The sequence below is a fragment of the Raphanus sativus genome, chromosome 9, assembly GCF_000801105.2.
Source record: "Raphanus sativus cultivar WK10039 chromosome 9, ASM80110v3, whole genome shotgun sequence".
In the NCBI taxonomy this organism is placed as follows: Eukaryota; Viridiplantae; Streptophyta; class Magnoliopsida; order Brassicales; family Brassicaceae; genus Raphanus; species Raphanus sativus.
Window position 1 is genome coordinate 27,510,221 of NC_079519.1, and position 20,106 is coordinate 27,530,326.

At 33.2% G+C, this 20,106-nt stretch overlaps 1 protein-coding gene, 1 long non-coding RNA gene and 1 pseudogene across 3 annotated transcripts; 1 reads left to right on the forward strand and 2 right to left on the reverse strand.

The window, feature by feature from the left end:
• Positions 1 to 905: 905 nt before the first annotated feature.
• On the reverse strand, positions 906 to 9,389 carry LOC130499511 (regulatory protein NPR1-like; annotated as a pseudogene).
• On the forward strand, positions 3,875 to 9,109 carry LOC130499512 (uncharacterized). Of its 2 annotated transcripts, XR_008938369.1 has the most exons (6): positions 3,875 to 3,960; positions 4,037 to 4,153; positions 4,271 to 4,312; positions 4,397 to 4,428; positions 4,532 to 4,626; positions 8,649 to 9,109. It is a non-coding gene; the product is annotated as an uncharacterized LOC130499512 (long non-coding RNA). The 2 variants fall into 2 exon arrangements; XR_008938368.1 differs by having other exon boundaries at positions 3,881 to 3,960; positions 4,397 to 4,626.
• Positions 9,390 to 19,212: 9,823 nt separating the features above from the next.
• Positions 19,213 to 19,851, reverse strand: LOC130499800 (pectinesterase inhibitor 12-like). Its single transcript, XM_056994210.1, has one exon. The coding sequence runs from the start codon at positions 19,849 to 19,851 to the stop codon at positions 19,324 to 19,326; it is 528 nt and encodes a 175-aa protein (XP_056850190.1). The 3' UTR covers positions 19,213 to 19,323.
• Between the last annotated feature and the right edge of the window lie 255 nt (positions 19,852 to 20,106).

Genomic DNA, 20,106 nt, shown 5'->3' on the forward strand with positions numbered 1-20,106 from the left:
TATACAATTTTTTAGTGACTAGAATAAATTACTATAATTGGTAAACCATTTTGGTAACCAATTCGAAATTTTAAATAGTATTTCTATAACTTTTTAAACCCATTATGGAAAAGTAATTGAGCCTTGCATGTGGTATATATATACATAGCTAATTACGTACGTGTTGATAAAAGAAGGCCAATCGCGTCTATTGCGCATTACCATACAACGCGAATCCTTAATTACCCAATAAATACCAAAACAGATCTTCACATTTTTACTCAGAAAACAAAAAGAATCCAAACATTTTGCTATCAAGAGATATAAACAAACAAGTACATATACATGAAGATCGTAGCATTGTTGCTTATAGCATTTGTAGTACTCGTGGCATCATTTCCTCCGACCACAAAAGCTATTGCGGTCGAGGGAAGTCGTTCCACGAGGAATGGAGAATCATGTGCTACAAATGCGCTTCAGGTTTGTTTCGACAGTATTGCTAATAGAATGATGATGTCGACTACATGTAATTGTGAACAGCTAAAGGAGCACCAATCATGTCTATGTGATGCTACTAAAACTCGTATCCTCGATAGCAATGTCCTAAGAATTTATCTCAAGTCTTGTGGTTTACTGACCCCATATGTTAAACAATATGATGGGAACACGGAACCATTGGTTTAAGACACTAAATCGAGTAGTTGTCAGTAATGGAGAAGTGATCTTCTAGTGCTTACTACTGGTTAGTAACATTTTCCTATACCTCTCTCATTTTCCCTTGTTTGTGAGAATAATGTATTTTATCTAATGATTCCACATTTGTATTTTATCTAAGTAATAGATAACCATTTGTCATTTTTTCACACTTTGATTCTTGTAAACTCTGTAACACCCATCACGGGTTATTGTTACGGTACATAAACATATATAGATCACAAATCTGCTTATTGCTGGTTCAAAAAGTTACATCATTTTTTTTGACACACCTGCATCTATAAACACAGGATGTGTATGAAGAACATCTTATATGACGCCAACAATAGACAGTAAAAACCATGAAAAAAGAATAATATATATGGTATAGGGAAAAAAATTACCCCAAGAGTCTCACCGACGGCGATGGTAGAGTTTAGACCTCTTTCCAGCTATTGATTTCGACGTGGAAGAAGACGAAAGTGAGAGAGACGAGTTTACATGTTCCTCCTTGTCCTCAATAAAGGCCTTCTTCACAATCTCCTGTATTTCCATGTACCTCTGCTTCTTTTGTAGTCTTTTCTGAGGAGTGTCGCCTTCTCCGCAAGCCAGCTGATTCAAATCATCACAGTCCATAATCTGATCAAAGTACTGCCGAACATCGTGGGAAGAAGCGTTTCCCCAGTTCCACTGATGATTGTGAAAATGAAGAGAACAATTAATGTTATAGACTAGACATGGTTTCTTTCAGTTATCTATTACAAGTAGGGCTGAGATTTTTAACCGAACCAAACCCGCCGGACCAAACAGAAACTTTGGTTTAGTTCGGGTGAGAAATTCGGTTTAGTTCGGCAAGTTTATAAGCAAATTGGTTTTCGGTTTGGTAATTGATTAGTTCGGTTTTTCAAAAAAAATTGTCAACCAAATTTTCAACTGAACTGACCGAATTAACCGAATTAAAGGAACTAACCAAACTAATCGAAATTATCCGAATTTAATCTATTTTACCCAAAGTTTTAACCGAAATATAATCGAAACCAAAAGCTTCGGTTAGTTTCGGTAAAAAATTTAAAAACCAAATTACCCGAATACAGAACCAAACTTTTTTACAGTTTAATTCGCAGAGATTTTAGTCGAACCGAACTACCCGAACCCACATGCCTAATTACAAGTTAAAGACAACTATGTTTAAAGATCCATACCGGTTTTAGAAAGCGCTTTTAATCTGCGTTGATGCTCTTCTAGGATTTTAAAAGGTGCTGTCTTTAGATCCGGCGATGTCCTCTTTGCACCAGCCAGATGGTCAGGGTCGAGGCTAGACCCAGTGAACTCGGATGTTCCCTTCATTTGGGCGATATTCATTGCGATTTGTGCTTCCGTTGGGAAGAGACGTTGAGCCAATGCAACTAAACAGCAAGTATAGTTTATCATTAGTTTCACTCGCTTTCCTAACAAAGAATTCGATTCAAACATAAAAGGAGTAGGAGAGGACCTCTGTTTTCAAGATAGAGCAGCCTCATCTTGAGTTCATGGTCCGCCATTGCAAGAGAGGGAGAAACAGCATCTCCAGGAAACCGGTCTCCTTTGTTCGCTTGCTCCCAGTATCTCTACGCATAGCCTACCTTTGAGAGAAGGCTTGCATTGCTCCGCAAGATAACTATATTCAGCCGCCATGGTGACTTGTTTCGCAATCAAGAGAGCCGTTCTACCTTCCAAAGACGTTTCCGATGCACGTGACCCTTTCGTCAACAGAGATACTATCAGATCAGGCTCCTTGCGCATGGCGGCAACGTGAAGCACCGTGTATCCCCTCGGATTCCTAAGGTTGACATCGGCAATCTCTAGGTCAAGGAGATCGTTTGCGGTCTTAACATCGCAGTACTTAACAGCGAAATGAAGAGCGTAGGCATCATCAAGATTAGTGTGCCCCTCACTCAAAAGCATCTCGACAAGCTCGACATCGTCGGAGTCAAGTGCCCTTGTATATATTCAAGACATGTTTCCCTACCTCAGGCACCTCAATGCCTAGATCGTTACGGAGGTTAACTATCTCTTTGACAATATGTTGAGGCAATGACTTGTCAAGAGTAACTAAGTCCACGTTAGAGTTGACAATAACCTCTACGCATCTATCTGTTAGCTTCTTGCAAGCTTCACCACAGATACTAGAAATCTTGAGTATGAGTAATAACGTGTCCTCTTCTATTACAACTTTGTCTATGACGTCAAGTAAATGCCGCTGGTAGAGCGTAACCAGTTCATAAACCTCGAAGACGGAAAGCTAGGACAGCACCTCCACCATGAAATCCACCGCGGGACGGCAGGACACGTGGCGGCAATTCTCGTCTGCGCATTCGGAGACCCCTCTCGGCGGCGGCTTCACTCTTCCGGTGTAAATGTACGCTAAAACGGCGATCACCGAATCGACGCCGACGACGTGATCCTTGGCGATCTCCTTCAGCTCGAGCTTCACGACGGCGTTGGTGGTCAGGGCGTTTCTGAAGAAGGGGCTCCCTCGCTGCGAGGAGAACACGGTGGAAGGTACTTCCCGTCCGCAGGAGAGAACGAGCTTGGCGTCGCTGTAGAAAGATTCCGGCGAGTCGAAGACGGACTCGAGTGTAGAGAAACGACCTTGGCTTTTCTTGTAACAAACGGAACGATGCACTGATATGTTTGGCGAGTCCAATCTCCAAACCGGAGTTAAACTCTTTATCACTATGAATCGAAAGATTACAAGCCTCGCACTAGTTGCGTGTTCTATGAGAGATATATATTTGTTGTATCTTACAATGAGAGTCTCGACCTATATTTATACTAGATTGCTAATGTGATTCCTTGTTGTAAAAGGAATAACATGTTTATCCTAAGTTTATAAGACTTTATAAACTTCTTGGATAATAATGAAACTAACCCAATCTTCTTATCTCTTCAGGTCTTATACGAAGCCCAGTAGTCGCCCAGGAAAACCAAGAGACATCAAGGCCTCACATTCTCCACCTTGGCTCTTTGGTTATTCCTCGACTTCTCCGCTTCTCCATCTCTCTCTCCTTGCGAAATGAAACCAGAAGCTTCCGACGAGCTCGCCGCACCGTCTTCTCCGAACACCGTCTATTCCTCGACGCGTCTTCACCGGAGATGCATGCCTTCTCCGATCCTTGCTTCTCTCTCTCGCTCCGATTGATTCCTCTCTCCCCTCTTCGATTCTCCGTGAACCAGACAAGATCCCGACTTACCGTCGCTTGTCTTCACCGGCGTTCGCTCTCACCGCTTCCGCCATTGATATCTCAGGTTTATTTTGTTCTTTTATGACTGTTTCTTTAGTCATTTGAACAAGACCCTAACCTTTGATTTCAATTTCTTCCAGCTTGTCCTTTGATGAATCCAGCAAAAAACCTTTAACTTCGTGATTCTCCGGTAGCAAAACTCAATTTGTCTACCTCACGACATGTACACCGAACCAAAATTGTCACCACCACAAAAGGTATCTTCTTTTGTTTTGACTTTTGTTTCATATGTACGTGTCTTAAGCTCCTTTTGAAACCTTGTAATGAAACTCCTTAGCTAAATAATTAAACACATCTCATTGTTTAATCTCCAGCTCACGGTGTAGACGTCTCTTCACCTCCGTTGCTTCCGATAGGTACTCAAATAGAATTATTTCTTTAATTCTGTAACAGCTTAAAACCTGTGAACTAATAACCATGTGTTCACATCTTTGTTGCAGACGTTTCTTTGCTACAACCATATTTCTTCAAGGTAAACTTTTGAACTCATCCTTTATCAAGCTTTATATATCCCTGTCGAACCATCAGTTTACTTTTCCTGAAACTGATACTTTCTTTTGTGGCCTTTCCGCGAGGTGAACAACTCGACAGCACTGTCACCTGCAGCCACACGAGACCTACTATGGCAGGACTTTAAGAAGCTCCAGACATGTCTCGAACTTCTTTCCAGGTACACACTTAGTTAGGAAATCCGCAGGATTGATAGATGTGTGAATCTTATGAACCGTAACGTCACCAGCCTCAATTACGTCCCTCATAAAATGTAGTCTAGTGTCTATATGCTTAGTCCGTTCATGGAATCCCCCATTCTTGGCCAAGTGTATAGCACTTTGAGAATCTGAAAACACTCTCACGTCATCTTGCTCAAATCCCAACTCCCCAACGAAACCTTTAAGCCACAATGCCTCTTTAAAAGCTTCGGCTAATGCCATATATTCTGATTCTGTCGTTGATAGTGCAACAATATGTTGGAGACCTGATCTCCAGCTTATAGTGTTGCCTCCGACTTGAAAAACATATCCGGTAACGGATCTTCTTCTGTCCAAATCGGTAGCGTAGTCTGCGTCACAGAATCCTCGTACTTTGAAGTCTTCTCCTTTAGTAAACACTAGGTCTGAATCTAGAGCTCCTTTAAGATACCTTAATACCCACTTAACTGCTTCCCAGTGCTGTCTTCCTGGCTTGCTCATATATCGGCTGATTAATCCCACTGCGAAACATAAGTCCGGTCTAGATCCCACCATTGCATACATTAGACTTCCAACCGCTGATGCATACGGTATCACGTTCATGAATCTCGCTTCCATGTCTTCTTCTTCTTGTGTTAAACTCTTAAGCTTAAATTGTGGTCCGATAGGAGTAACCACAGCTTTGCTCTCGGCCATGTTAAAAGTTTCCAACACTTTCTGTAGATACTTGCCCTGTGATAGCCTTAGAGTTCCCTTCTCCCGATCTCTAATAATATCCATCCCAAGTATTCTTGAAGCCGCTCCTAGGTCCTTCATCTCAAACTCTTTCTTCAGACTGTCTTTGATTCTTTTAATCTCCTTTGAGTCCTTAGACGCTATGAGCATGTCATCGACATAGATTAAGAGATAAACCATATGCGATAGATCTGAACCTTTCATGTAGACACAAGGATCGTAAGCACTTCTGTAATAGCCCTGCCCCTTCATGAAACTGTCAAATCTCCTATTCCATTGTCTCGGTGACTGTTTTAATCCGTAAAGAGATTTTAACCAGACAAACTTGATCTTCTTTTCCTTCTTCAACGAAACCCTCTGGTTGTGCCATATAAATCTCCTCGTCTAGTGTTCCGTATAAGAAGGCCGTTTTCACATCTAATTGCTCCAACTCAAGATCATGATTTGCAACAAGTGACAGCATGATTCTGATCGATACGTGCTTCACCACTGGTGCAAACACTTCTGTGTAATCAATCCCCTCAACTTGTGAAAACCCCTTTGCTACTAATCTAGCTTTGTATCTCGGCTTCTCTACTCCAGGAATGCCTTCTTTCAGCTTGAAAACCCACTTGCTGCCAATAATTTTCTTTTTCTCTGGTTTCTCAACCAGTTTCCAAGTCTGATTTTTCTCCAATGAATCCATCTCTTCTTGCATTCCCTCGTACCATAACTTCCAGCTCTTACTTCTTCTTGCTTCTAAATAGGATTTAGGTTCATCCATATTTATCTCCTCTGCTGTAGCTAGAGCATAAGCCACGCAATCTGAATCATCAAACCTAGAAGGCTTCTTTACTTCTCGTCTGATCCTGTCTCTAGCAAGAATGTAATTATCTAGATTTTCCTGTTGAGCTTCCACAACTTCTTCCTCACTCTCCGAGCTTGAGGATTCAGGTTCCGGGTTCTCAGATGCTGGAGAAACTCCACCTTGAACTGTATCCTCTGTTTCAGTGACTGTAGAAGTGTTTGAAGGTCCTTGAATTAGCGCCGGATTGAATGTTACTTTCTTTGTCTTCTTCTTCTTCTCGCTAATTACTTTAATGTCTTTAAACATCTCCTCCTCATTGAAAATCACGTTTCTGCTCACTGTACACCTTAACTCTTCTGGTAACCAAACTCGATAGCCTTTAGTCCCCTCTGGATATCCTACGAAAACTCCTTTCATCGCTCTTGGACTAGTTTTAGCTTGAGTTACGTGAACATAAGCTGTACACCCGAACCTCTTTAGATGTTTTAAGTCTGTTTTGGTTCCAGACCACACCTCTTCTGGTAGCTTGAAGTTAATAGCTGTACTAGGAGATCGATTGATTAAGTAAACAGATGTAGAAGCCGCCTCTGCCCAGAACTCTTGATCTAAGCCTGCCTCTGTCAACATACATCTTACTTTCTCCATTATCGTACGGTTCATGCGTTCTGATACTCCGTTTTGTTGTGGAGTATAGATGCATGTTCTGTGTCTTTTAATCCCTGCTTCTTTACACAGTGTATCCATCAGTGCATTGCAGAATTCCAATCCGTTATCCGTCCTAAGACACTTCACCTTCTTTCCTGTCTCAGTCTCCACGCTTGTCTTCCATTCCTTGAAGTTCTGAAATACTTCGTCCTTTGATCTTAGAAAATAGATCCAAACTTTCCTAGAAAAATCATCAATGAACGTAACAAAATAGAAGCATCCTCCGAGACTCTCAACTACCGAAGGCGAACCCCATAAGTCTGAGTGTATGTACTCTAGAACTTCTTTAGACGTGTGTTTACCTTTTGGGAAGCTTAACTTGTGTGCTTTACCCAAAACACAACTCTCGCAGAACTCTAACGTCTTCACATCTTTTTTATTTAGATGTCCTTCCTTGACTAAAACATTCATGCCCTTTAGACTCATATGTCCAAGCCTAGAGTGCCACCTCTTAGTCAAATCGATATCAGGCCTTGCAACTGCAGCTTCACCACTCAACACTGTCCCTTGTAAATAATACAAACCGTCACAGTATTTGCCAGAAATAACCTTCTGATCTCCCTTGTAAAACTGCACCATGAAGTCTTTGCCTTCGTATCTGCATCCCATCTTCTCCAATAAACCATAGGAAATAAGATTTCTGCCCATTGTGGGCATGTAGCGAACATCAGTGAGTATCACGCTTGATCCATCATCATTCATGATCCTCATCTTTCCTATCCCTTTGATCTCGCTAATAGTATTATTTCCCATCAAAACCTTCCCTCCTTCTATGTCTTCAAGATCAAATAAGACATCTTTATTAGGAGTGATATGAAACGTGCAGCCAGAGTCAAGTACCCACTCGTCCTTAGCAGCTTGCTGGCTAGCCACTAATACCAACGGTTGCTCCTTAGCTATGTTGACCGAGTTTGATGAGCTCTGGTTCTTCCTCTCTGGACACTGTTTCTTAAAGTGTCCCTCCTTCCCGCACGTCCAACATTCTTTAGAGAATTTGGGTCTAGACTGTGATCGGTTCTTACTCTTTGATCTAGCTCTCCAAGTCTTGTTGCTCTTCTTGTCACCCCTACCTCTCTCGTTTCCAGCGAACAACCCTTCTGAGTTACTCTTAGACTTGTTAAGAAGTCCCTTCTCCCTTAATTCAACTTCCTTAGAATAAGCAGAGCTCGTAACATCACGAACCGTTAAGGTTTCTTTTCCGCTGCCGTACTTTAATGCATCAACAAGAGACTCGTATTGCTTAGGTAGACTTGTTAAGATCTGTATAGCTTGATCTTCTTCACTGATCTTAATATCAAGACTTGCTAAATCAGCCACAAGTTTTAGAAACACATCCAAGTTCTCCTCAATGGTCCTGTGTTCTTCCATTCTAAAACCTGCATATCTCTGCTTCATGTAGATTCGATTTGGTAATGTTTTAGTCTGATACTCTGCTTCTAGAGCCTTCCACATAGCCAGGGCTGTAGGCTCATTCATAACCTTCCGTAGAATGAGATCAGATAGGCACATACTGATCAAATTCTTGGTACGCAGCTCTCTTTCTTGCTCCTTAGGATCAGGTTTAACTTCCTTCTGCCCTTCGTCACCTTCTCCATCCGTAGAAGATTCTTTTTCCTTGAGAACAGAACCCAAACCAACGATCTCTAATTGACATAGCATCTTATATTTCCACAAACCAAAATCACCCTTCCCATCGAATTTCTCAACTTCAAATTTCTTTGCAGTTGCTTCCATCTCTCTATCTAACCCGTAAACTGTTGTTTCTTTTGTTTTCAGGTTGCTGTAACACGCCGGAACCGTCAAGCTTCAATACCAACGAGCTGAGTCTTCTTCACCACACCAGATAAGAATTCTCCTTGCTTGTTTATTGAACCTTGCCTTCGAATCTCTGTAACTAGGATCTCGGTTAGCCTAAGCTCTGATACCACTTGTAGAGAAACGACCTTGGCTTTTCTTGTAACAAACGGAACGATGCACTGATATGTTTGGCGAGTCCAACCTCCAAACCGGAGATAAACTCTTTATCACTATGAATCGAAAGATTACAAGCCTCGCACTAGTTGCGTGTTCTATGAGAGATATATATTTGTTGTATCTTACAATGAGAGTCTCGACCTATATTTATACTAGATTGCTAATGTGATTCCTTGTTGTAAAAGGAATAACATGTTTATCCTAAGTTTATAAGACTTTATAAACTTCTTGGATAATAATGAAACTAACCCAATCTTCTTATCTCTTCAGGTCTTATACGAAGCCCAATAGTCGGCCCAGGAAAACCCAAGAGACATCAAGGCCTCACATCGAGGCTGTTGGAGAGAAGTCGCAGAGCCGACACATCAAGAATAGATGAGTCGGTGTTATCCGTAGTAGGTGAGGAGGCGAAGAAGCAAGTGCTGCTGATCTCGTAAGAATTGCCGAATCTAGCAGCAATGGAATCCATCTATGGAAGATAAGTTAGAGGAGACAAAGAGAGACCAGAGTCAAGTCAATGAGAAAGAGTGGTGGAGAGAGAGAGAGAGAGAGAGAGAGAGAAGAGAGAGAGAGAGAGAGAGAGAGAGAGGAGGAGAGAGAGAGAGAGAGAGAGAGAGAGAGAGAGAGAGAGAGAGAGAGAGAGAGAGAGAGAGAGAGAGAGAGAGAGAGACGAACGGTTAAATTTCCTACAAAGGACCTTCAAAGATATTAATGGACCAGTAAATTTAGTAATATTATAACAATCTTACATGAGAAATGCAATTCCTTTTATTATTAGAGAAATTTCTTATGATAGCACTAAAAAGGATTTTTCACAAATATAGTACACAAGAAAAAATGATCAAAATATTTCATTAAAGAGATTAATTTACATTTATACTCCTAAGGTTAACTAAACAAAATCTTAAGATTTAGAGTTAAGGGGTGAGTTTTTTGGATTAAGATTTAAAATTTTATAAAAGAACAAATAAATACTAAAATTTGAAAATAAAAATTTGTAAAATAGTTTCAAAAATATTTTTTATAAAAATAAAATTTGAAAAAACAAAAAAGAATTTCGTTTTTTTTTTCAAAAAACATTTAGAAAAAAAATGAATCTGAAAATATATAATCTGAAACTATAATTTTTTTATAATTACATATCTAGGGTATAAAAGTATTTTTCTTCTTAAATGAAACATTTTTGTCATTTTTTATTTGTGTGCTATTTTGTGACAAAAACATAGAAAATGTTTATTTAGGAAAATTACTCATATTATTATTACTAGGATTTTGTGAGTAAATTTCCGTTAAAAAAGTTTTTTGTTGTGAATCAATAGAGAATGAGAGAATCAGTTGTTCTTATTATTCCATAAGCAGATGGTACATATATAGGTATATCATTCTAGTGTTTAGAACTGTCTAGAATATGTATTTTTGGGTCTATAATGGACATCCATACAATTATTTATAACATTTTCCGTTGGAAGTTCATTATACATAAAATTTCTAAAGCGCATAAAATGATGCCTCATTAAAAAATTTAACAGGAAAACCCAATGGAAAAAATTGTGGTTAAGAGAAAAAGAGTGTAGTGCGCATCTATTCCTCCTAATGAGAACATAACTTGAGATATCTGAGAAGATACAATCCCATATGATGAACTGACTTCTTCTTAGTCTTAGTCTGACACTATATATGTCGAGGATAATAAGTTGAGTAGAGTCTTTGACTTTGATTCATTTTCATTTTGTATACAGTTTCAAGTAATCTATATATAATAGCAAACATATTTGTTGTTTTCTCTAAATTTTTGGGTAGACCGTCAGAACACCTCTTTAAATTTGTTTGTTCTTCATTTGAGTATCTAACTCTCAATATTTTTTCTTTGTTTTCAAAGATCCTTTGATTGATCAGTATTTTGAAATAAAATATAATGTGTACTTAGAATAATTCCAATTTTCTTTTATAAATGTATTATATTTAGTAAAAACTTGTGTATAATAGACAATATATATTTATTAAATAATAAAACACAAATAACTAACTTTTATAAAGTATAGATAGATATATTTGCTTTGTATATACATTTTCAATATATTAAACAATTTAAATTTTCAGTAACGGAATTAATAGCCTGCCGCTAACGCGCGGGTTTGTTTCCTAGTCTTTTATAAAAATAAAATAAAAAAAACTTCTATCCATATACCTCTCTAAGTTAAGATCTGCGCAATTACTCAACATCACATATGAAAATAATATATATATATTATTATTTATTTGTTGTCCAAAAAACATTATTATTTATTTATGTTCATCTATGTATTATGTATATAATTAAATTATAGTAAAAATATACATCAAAACATATCTCTTGTTTATTTACGAAGATAAATCAAAATAATCATTTTATTTATTTAATAGGGTATATAACTAAATTTCAGTGACATGGAAATAGATATATAGTATATTTTAATATAGATATTTATTATTGAGAATTCATATTCATATGATAAACACAAAATTTCTAATGTGCAATTTTTTCAATGCAGATTTCAAGATGAAAATATTAGGGTTTCAATACATTTTTCAAATAGAACCTTATAAATTAACATATTTATGTATATAGTTTAATTTTAAATTATATTATTATAAAATATGAATGTCTATTATATGAGACTTTATATTCATACGATCTATGATCATTTGTATCTTGTTATTACAAAAATAAAGTTAAATCATTAATCACAAATTTTTTGTGTGACACATTTAACGTTTTTAGTAATTTATAGTTATTTTAAAAATTCAAATATAACATATTACTTTTTTATTATACGATTAATGTGATTATTTAATAATATAAAATAAAAAAAGAGCTAAGATAAAAAAATTATTATCAAATATTTATTATTCATAATCATTTGTTATATATACGTTATTCATATTAGGTAATTCCGTAACTTTTATTTAAAGAAATTGCAAGAATATTATTTCGTACACTATTTATCAATTTGATAGTTAATTTAATATAAAGGTAAAATATAAGCTAAGATGAACCAACCTATTTTTTCTAATAATTCTGAATTTCATTCTCATGGTGAAATGTGGATAGAAAACAATGTTGTAATGTTTCTTAATTAATATATATATATATATATATAAGGGATATGAGCAAATGGGTTTCTGATTTGGAAGTACCAGATTTGAAAGTGTTGTGACCTCATCTAAAAAATTCAAACAAATTTGGAAAAAAATGTTTAGATAAACACAAGCGAAAAAAGACAAAAGCAAAACAAAAGCAAAACATAAGCAAAATATAGTATTTTAACAATCAAATAGTAAAAATAAATTAAGTTCTAAATAATATTTCTTTTCAACAAATAAACAATATTTATTTTAGAAAAAATTTTATGTTATGATTTTCAACATCTAAGCTTTGAATGTAGTAAGAAAAGGAGATTCATGAACATAGTTTATGTTCATGGTTTAGTCTGGTATGTCTCGCTCAGATATGAGTTCGAAACAGGATCTAGCGAAGTTGAGAAGTATCTGCCTTGTAATTTGTTTCTTGGCTGTGGTTACCTCCGGCCGTGTGAGTCCGAGAAGAGATTTGGATTCTCCGGATCTCAGAATCAAAACTCTGTTTGCTATAGTTGAAGATATAGGTTTCTTGTGTGTACATGCAGAGACTTAGGTAGGAAATAATCCCTGTCACAACTGGTACGGGATCATCTGTTTTTAGGGTAGCATCACGATGATAGCCTTTATAAAATCCAATCTGACAGGTTTCATATCTCCGAGATTCGCAGAGCTCAGTTCTCTGACCGAAATTGATCTGGCTCATAACAGACTGACCGAGTGACCGGCATCATCCCTTTCGAGCTTCTTATCAAGCTCAAGAATCTTACCATTCTGGATGTTTTCTATAATGCCATGCACGGTAAAATTCCAGGGTTTAGGAAGGATGTTGTATTTGCTGCAGGCAATCCACAGATTGAGAAGGATCATGTTACCTCGAGACTGTCTTTCGTTTGGATTGGTATTGGGATAGGGCTTCTGGTCGCTGGAGTAATAGGAGTTCTGTATTACTACGTGGTGATGAGGAAGAAGGGTTCTGATTTGGAGACAGAACCAGAACCGACGATTGAACTAGAAGCTCTAGCCATCTAGTGTCGTTACAGAGAGAGTTGTAGCTTCTGACGACAATGCGATTCCCTTTCATATTCTTAGGGACACTACTGCTAGTTTTAGTGACAGTAACTTCATCGGTAAAGATGGGTTTTCAGCTGTGTACAGGGGCACGCTACCTGATGAAACTGACATCGCAGTCGAGTGAATGGGAAAAGATGACCCTTTGATTGGTCTAGACACCTTCAGATGTGAAGTCAGTGTCCTGAGTAAGATCCATCACCGCAACCTAGTTGTCAATAATGGAGAAGTGGTGTTCTAGTGCTTACTACTGGTTGGGAACATTATGTCTACCTTTCTCATTTTACCTTGCTTGTAAGAATCAATGATTGCACATTTGTATTTTATCTATGTAATAACCAGTTAATAAAGGTTGAAAGCAAAGCTAAACCATTGTGGAAGAACCATGATTATCAGGTAAGTTCCAATGCAAAACAACTCCGCAGCACTATTAAGATGGAGATCTGAAAGCTTTATAGATTTGAACGGAACAGGAATAGGCTTTTGCGTGGATTAGCGTTACTAGTTCTGTTGTCTTTTGACTTTAGGGGAACTAGGATCAAACCAGTTTTGTAAGTGAAAAAAAGGGAATGGGCAAAAATACTTGGACGTGAAGAACCAAACTAAACCCGACTCAAAAAGTTATAACGAATCCAAATCTAACTGATAAACAAATGGATCTAAAACTTCAATATTCGAATAACTGGAACCAAACCCGACCAAAACCAAAGTATTTTGAACTTCAAAAAGTATCTAAATCATAATTATATGTTTAAATATATTAATTATTTTAGATATGTTATTAAAAATATAAAAAATACATGATATACTTAAAATTGTCTAAAATACTTGAAACTATCTGAAAATTTATCCAAAAATAGTAAAATACTCAAAATTTTAAAATTAACTAAAATACTTACTAGTTTTCCACCCAAATATCTAGACTGAACCAATTTTCATGTTATTTTTAGGTATATGATTATATATTGTCTAAAATTTATCTATATGTTTTACATTCTTTTTATTTTTGCATTTTTAAAAACTTTACATAATTTAAATGAGTTTCCAAACTGACCCAAAACTGGAATATATAAAACCGAAACACAAATACATCTAAAGTTCTGAAACGAATGACTCGAGCCATATCCCTAGAAAAAATAATCTGGTTAGTTGATTATGTTTTTTTACTGAAACTGACCAAATGTGGTTGATTATATTTTTTTTATTGAAGCTGAACAAATGTGGTTGATTATCCTTCAGTCAAACCAAAATGAAGACCGAGCTAAACGTGATTAAGTCATGATTAACTCCGACCTTTTAATTGGGGTTCTTAGCTTCGGTTTTAACTAAGAAAAGTTAAGAATCGTCTTTTAAATAAGAGATATAAGAACCGTTTCTTAGCCGAAAAATGCAAAAAAATCAAATTATGAGTTATTTTTAACACTGATTTATTATGATATTACAATTATGATATGAGAAAGATTACATAGACGATTCGACAACCGACAATATTATTTGCCTTATAAGATTTACGCCTAACTGCATCACTTGAACTGTCCTATGAAGATCCACACCTGACCATATTAACTTGCACAATATTATAGATCCCTTGTAAACCTTTCTTCCGTAATCTGCATAATTTTTTAATAAACCGTTCTCTCGGAACTTAAAAACCTAGATTTCCTATAATCTGCAAGAAATTGCATAGCCTGGGGTCGAACTCCAGCCTGGGTGTAGAAACCTTTAAACTTTAATCAGTAGACTACGGTGCTTCCACAATCAAATTATGAGTTAGAACCCAATAAAAATGGGGGTTAATAAAGGACAAAATAAAAAATATTGAATTATATGTTTTCAAATTCAATATTTTATATTTTATTTGATTTGTTTTTTACTTTTTCAAATTTTCCTTTTGTAATTTGAAGATGATTTTGAAAACTATTTTAAATTTTTTTAATATTTATTTATTTCTTTTAAAAAAATTTAAATCATATCCTAAAACACACTTTCAACTTTAAACCGTAAGTCTATATTAGTTAACCCTAGATATAATATTGTATATTTACTTTTAATGAAATAAATTTAGGTCATTTTTCTTTTTGAAGTTGTTTTGGTGTGAAAAAGAAAACCTAAAGGGCTATTCTTAGGAATTAGATGATAGGTTCATGTTTTAAACTATTTTTATTTACTTCTCTAACCATATCATCAAAACATATTTATAAAAAAACATTAATTTTATTTAATAAATACCTATATTATTTTGCTTTCTAATTCTTTTGTGAAATTATGATTTTTATATGAAACTATATATAATTTTAAATTGTATAGATATTTCCTTTTGGTTTATCTATACAAATACGTTTATGTTGATATGCACAATTATATGAGATTTGTTCAATTAAGTTTCGCTTAATTGTTTGCAAATACGATTTTACATAATTTTAGTATACGACAAGATATGGGCCCGTTGCGTTACAACATATTTGTTTGATGTTTTAATTTAATTAAAAATATAAAATAATAAATTATTTTATTATAATTTTATGATTGTTTTTGAATATATTATGTGAGATTTATTTTATAATTAAAAAACTGTATGCACACATAAGTTCAAAGTCCTAATGAAATTACAATGAAAAAAGATTATATTGATTTTGGTTCTTCAAAATTATTAATTAACATGATTGTGATACATATCAGTTATATATTTAAAACTAGATGTGTGACCCGCATATACGGACATAATTTTCTTACGAATATTTATTAATTTATGTTTTATTAATTCAAAAACCATCCTTACAATTTATTATTTATATATTAAAATTTACTAAATCAACTAAATTATTTATATATGACAAAATTTATAATTAATATATATATGCTTATTATTGTATTAAAATTTTGAAGTCACTATCATATTATACAAATTTGGTTTAATTAATATTTAACTATAAACTGTTTTATATCTTATTTTTGAACTTTTCTAATTGAAAACATTATTTTAAGATAACATCACAATATATAAGAATTATCTTACTTAAAACAATTAATATTATTAATATAAATTCGTTTTAGTAAATAATAAACTCGCAAATAATAGTAAAAATATAGATAAATTATTTTCTATCTTAATTTCCAAATTTTATAATATAAATAATTACTTTAAGATAAAAACACAATACATAAAAAATTACCTTATTTTAAAAACAAAATTATTATTATAAATTCGTTGAATAATTATTTTAAGATAACAACACAATATATAAGAATTAATTTATTTTTTAAAAATAATATGATTAGTATAAATTCGTTTTAGTTATATATAAAAATTCATTAAGGGTAATATCGATATTAACCGCTCTAACTTTTAATGTGTTAATATAATCATAAATATTTTATAATTACTTATTAGTATAATCATTACTAATTAAAAGATTATAATGATAAATTATTTATGTTTCATAACAAATTATTATATATATATATTTCATTTATATATTCTTACGAATAATTTTAAAAAACTATTTTATATATATTCATTAGTAAAATAAAATCTTAGAAGTCATTCAATATTATCTTTCAATTATATAAAACTAAAACATTTACTTGATTAATATTTAGTTATGTATTTTGTGGTTATAATAAGAAATTATTTATGTTTTCTAACAAAATGTTATATATATTTTTATTTAAATTTCTTACGTATATTTTTAAGAAACATTTCTTTGTATATATATATATATATATTCATTGTTAAAAATAAATCTTAAAAAGTCAATCAATATTCTATTTTCAATTATATAAAACTAAAAAACTAACTGATTAATATTTAGTTATGTAGTTTTTGTTTTATTAATAGTTTATTAAAAATAATTTTAAGATAACAATACAAATATATAGGAATTATTTTTTTTATTTAATATACTTTTAGGTTTTGGATAATTCTGATTACTATTATGTTGATTATTTATCTAATCAAAATAATTTAAATTCGTTTTTATTATAGATATTTTATTCATTAAGTGTATAAACGATATTAACCAGTCTAACTTTTAACGTGAGAGCTCCATTGCGAAAAATCACTTTGCAAATAATAGTATAGATATATATTATGATATGTAATAAACTATCTCTTAATTAAAAATAACTATACTAAGATAATAATAAAACATTTTTTGTCGAGGATTTAGAAAAGGAAAATTTCTGTTATATACCTTTACCATTTATCTTCTCTTTAGAATTTTAGAAAACAGATCGCTATCAAATAATTATTTCTAGTTATTAATAAATGGTTTTGAAATTACTATTTTTATAATTTGTATCAATACTAATTTTACATTTATTTTGTTAATTAAATAATTTTTGGTATCATGTTCATCATCAAATAATCTCTTAAAACTATTATCAAATAAATTTTTACAATTCTCTTTTAGTTAAGACTTAATAATATGATACAATTTTTTTTTAGGATTTGTTTTTAATAAAAAAATTAAAACAACTATCAAATATGCTTTACAGATTTTTTTGGATTTTAGAAAAGGAAATTAATATTACATAATCTTTTATGACTATATTTTGTCTACAATTATAGAAAATAAATTTCTAACAAATAAGTATTTCCAGTTAACTATTTTTAAAAGTTGCCAGTTTCAAAATTCGTTTTTTCCAATAGCAATAATTTTTTTACATTTTTTCTTGTTAATTAAATAATTTTTCATTTCATATTTATCATTGAATCTATAAGTAAAAATCACTATTAAATAAAATTTTGCAATTATCTCTAGTCACGATTAAAAAAATCAAAAACAATCTTATTTGGTTAAGATTAAAAGAGAAATAAATATGTTACAAAACTATTTTATTTAGGATTTTAGGAAACAAAATTATTTTCACATAATGCCGGCTTTTATTGACACATCCACAATCTAATTTTTTTCAATTGACACATGTCACAATCATACCGGGTGAAATAATTGAATTTATTTTTAGTTTATAATTTTTAACACAAAATTATTTAAAACAAAATTTAGCTAACTATAAGAAAAATAAGATTATATTTAGACATTTGAAAAGGAAAATTAATTTTATTGTTATTAGTTTTTCCTTAAGTGTTTTATACAACTCTTTTATTTTTAATAGAAAGTTTATAATTAACTATTTATATATTTTATCTTATACATACAACACACATATTCACTATATATTTAATTTCGAAAACAAACCCGCGTTTTTCAAACACGGGTCAAAATCTAGTTAACCATTAAAATATTAACTACTAAGGATGAGGTAACTTATCTCATTTTGACCTGATGGTTAAAGATGGGTTGTTATGGCGGTTCCACAATCAACTCGACTTGAAACGAATCTCGGATACATCAAAGAATATCCGTGGACAAAACAACATCGGTTAGGGTTTTGCGTAGCATGAACATATATTTATAAAGACGAAAAAATTTATTCTTCGATGAATATGTAAGTCAATTGAATACTCAGGTCTAACTGATTAAGTAAACTTAGCTGTTTTATTTTGACTGAGATATGATTGTCCATATGAGACATCTAACAAATCATCGGAGATGCAATCGGATCAACAGGCTTAGTTTATTTCTCGGTAGTAAGTTTTTTTTTCTCTTTTGGCGGCTAGGGTTAGAGCGTGCTGATAACAATGTTGTGAATCAATAGAGAAGGAGAGAATCGATTGTTCTTATTATTCCATAGTCAGATGGTACATATATATATAGGCACATCACTCTAGTATTTATAACTGTCTAGAATATGGGCTTTTGAGCCTACGATGAACATCCATATAATTATTCATACCAATTTAGTTTTAATTATGTGCATTATATGTCTATTATGGTCATCGTAGAATACAACCGAATGGGCCTATTTGGCCAAGGTCACGCTCCACTTTACGTTTAGTGACCCGATTAATTAGCTAATTTTTTTTTGATTAATTAATTAGCTAGTTAGATTTTATTTTTTTAAAGGTTGGTAGTGATCATGGAAATCTAAAAATTTCTGTTATTTCATTGAGAAAAACTTCAAATTCTATTTCTTTAGTGATATTATCATTTTGACAAGTGGGTTGTGACCTATGAATCACGTATATTGCTGTTGCAGCGGGATAAAAAGGATTCAAATACATTATTTTCATAATAGTATATGAAGATTTGATGAATGAAAGATTGTGATTTATCAGAATCTATACAATAGTTAAACAATACAATGATTTTTTTTCTTGTAAGATCGTTTCTCGAGATTATTTAGTAAATATTATTAATCCACAAATAATACACTTTTATAGATTTCATTTTAGCATCCCCGAAAAGTCCAAATCAATATGAATTAGTTGATGCAAAACATCGGTCTCATTAGAAATCGGAGATTTCGTATCAACTTCTTTGAATCCATCTTCACAGGTTCCCAGATTAGTCAATGCAGTAGACAGAGCAAAATTACCGTCTTTATAATTGCCCAAATCGACGAATCTCAAAGTATCGTTCAAAGAATCATTAACATCATCAAAAAACTCGACACAATCACGTAAAGATGACTCAATACCATGTGTAAGGTTCTTCTTGAGAATCTCCTCAGCGATCCCTTTCACGGTAGTTGATTTTGATGCAGCGTTCTTCGTTATTGCTATGACCAGTTCTTTGAGATTAGTTGCATTTTTGCTTTGCGGATCTTTTTCAAGATATTGAACACATATGTCATAATTGAAATCTGGATCTGTGGTTGTCGCTTCCTTGCAATAATTTTGGATTAGAGTTTGCGCAGTGGCTAAACAATTGAGGAAGAAAAAGAACACAACAAAAGAAAAGATAAATTTCATTATTTTATTGTTTATTTGAATAACAGAAAAATAAGAACTTATTGATGAAGAAAATATAAACTTTCCGATAAGTTTTATAGTAAACTGGAGCAAAAATTTGGACAACTGGACTAATATGTCAGTTAGCAATAAGATATGTTTCAGTGTATAAAAACAAAGAAATATTTCCATAGGATATTCACTTTAACTTTTAGTTAAAAAATATTTTATTTCATAATATTGGTCAACATTCAATGTTTGATTTCCAATTTTTCA

Excerpts from the sequence above, each read along its gene's own strand:
- LOC130499800 (XM_056994210.1), bottom strand. The coding sequence starts at position 19,851 with ATGAAATTTATCTTTTCTTTTGTTGTGTTCTTTTTCTTCCTCAATTGT.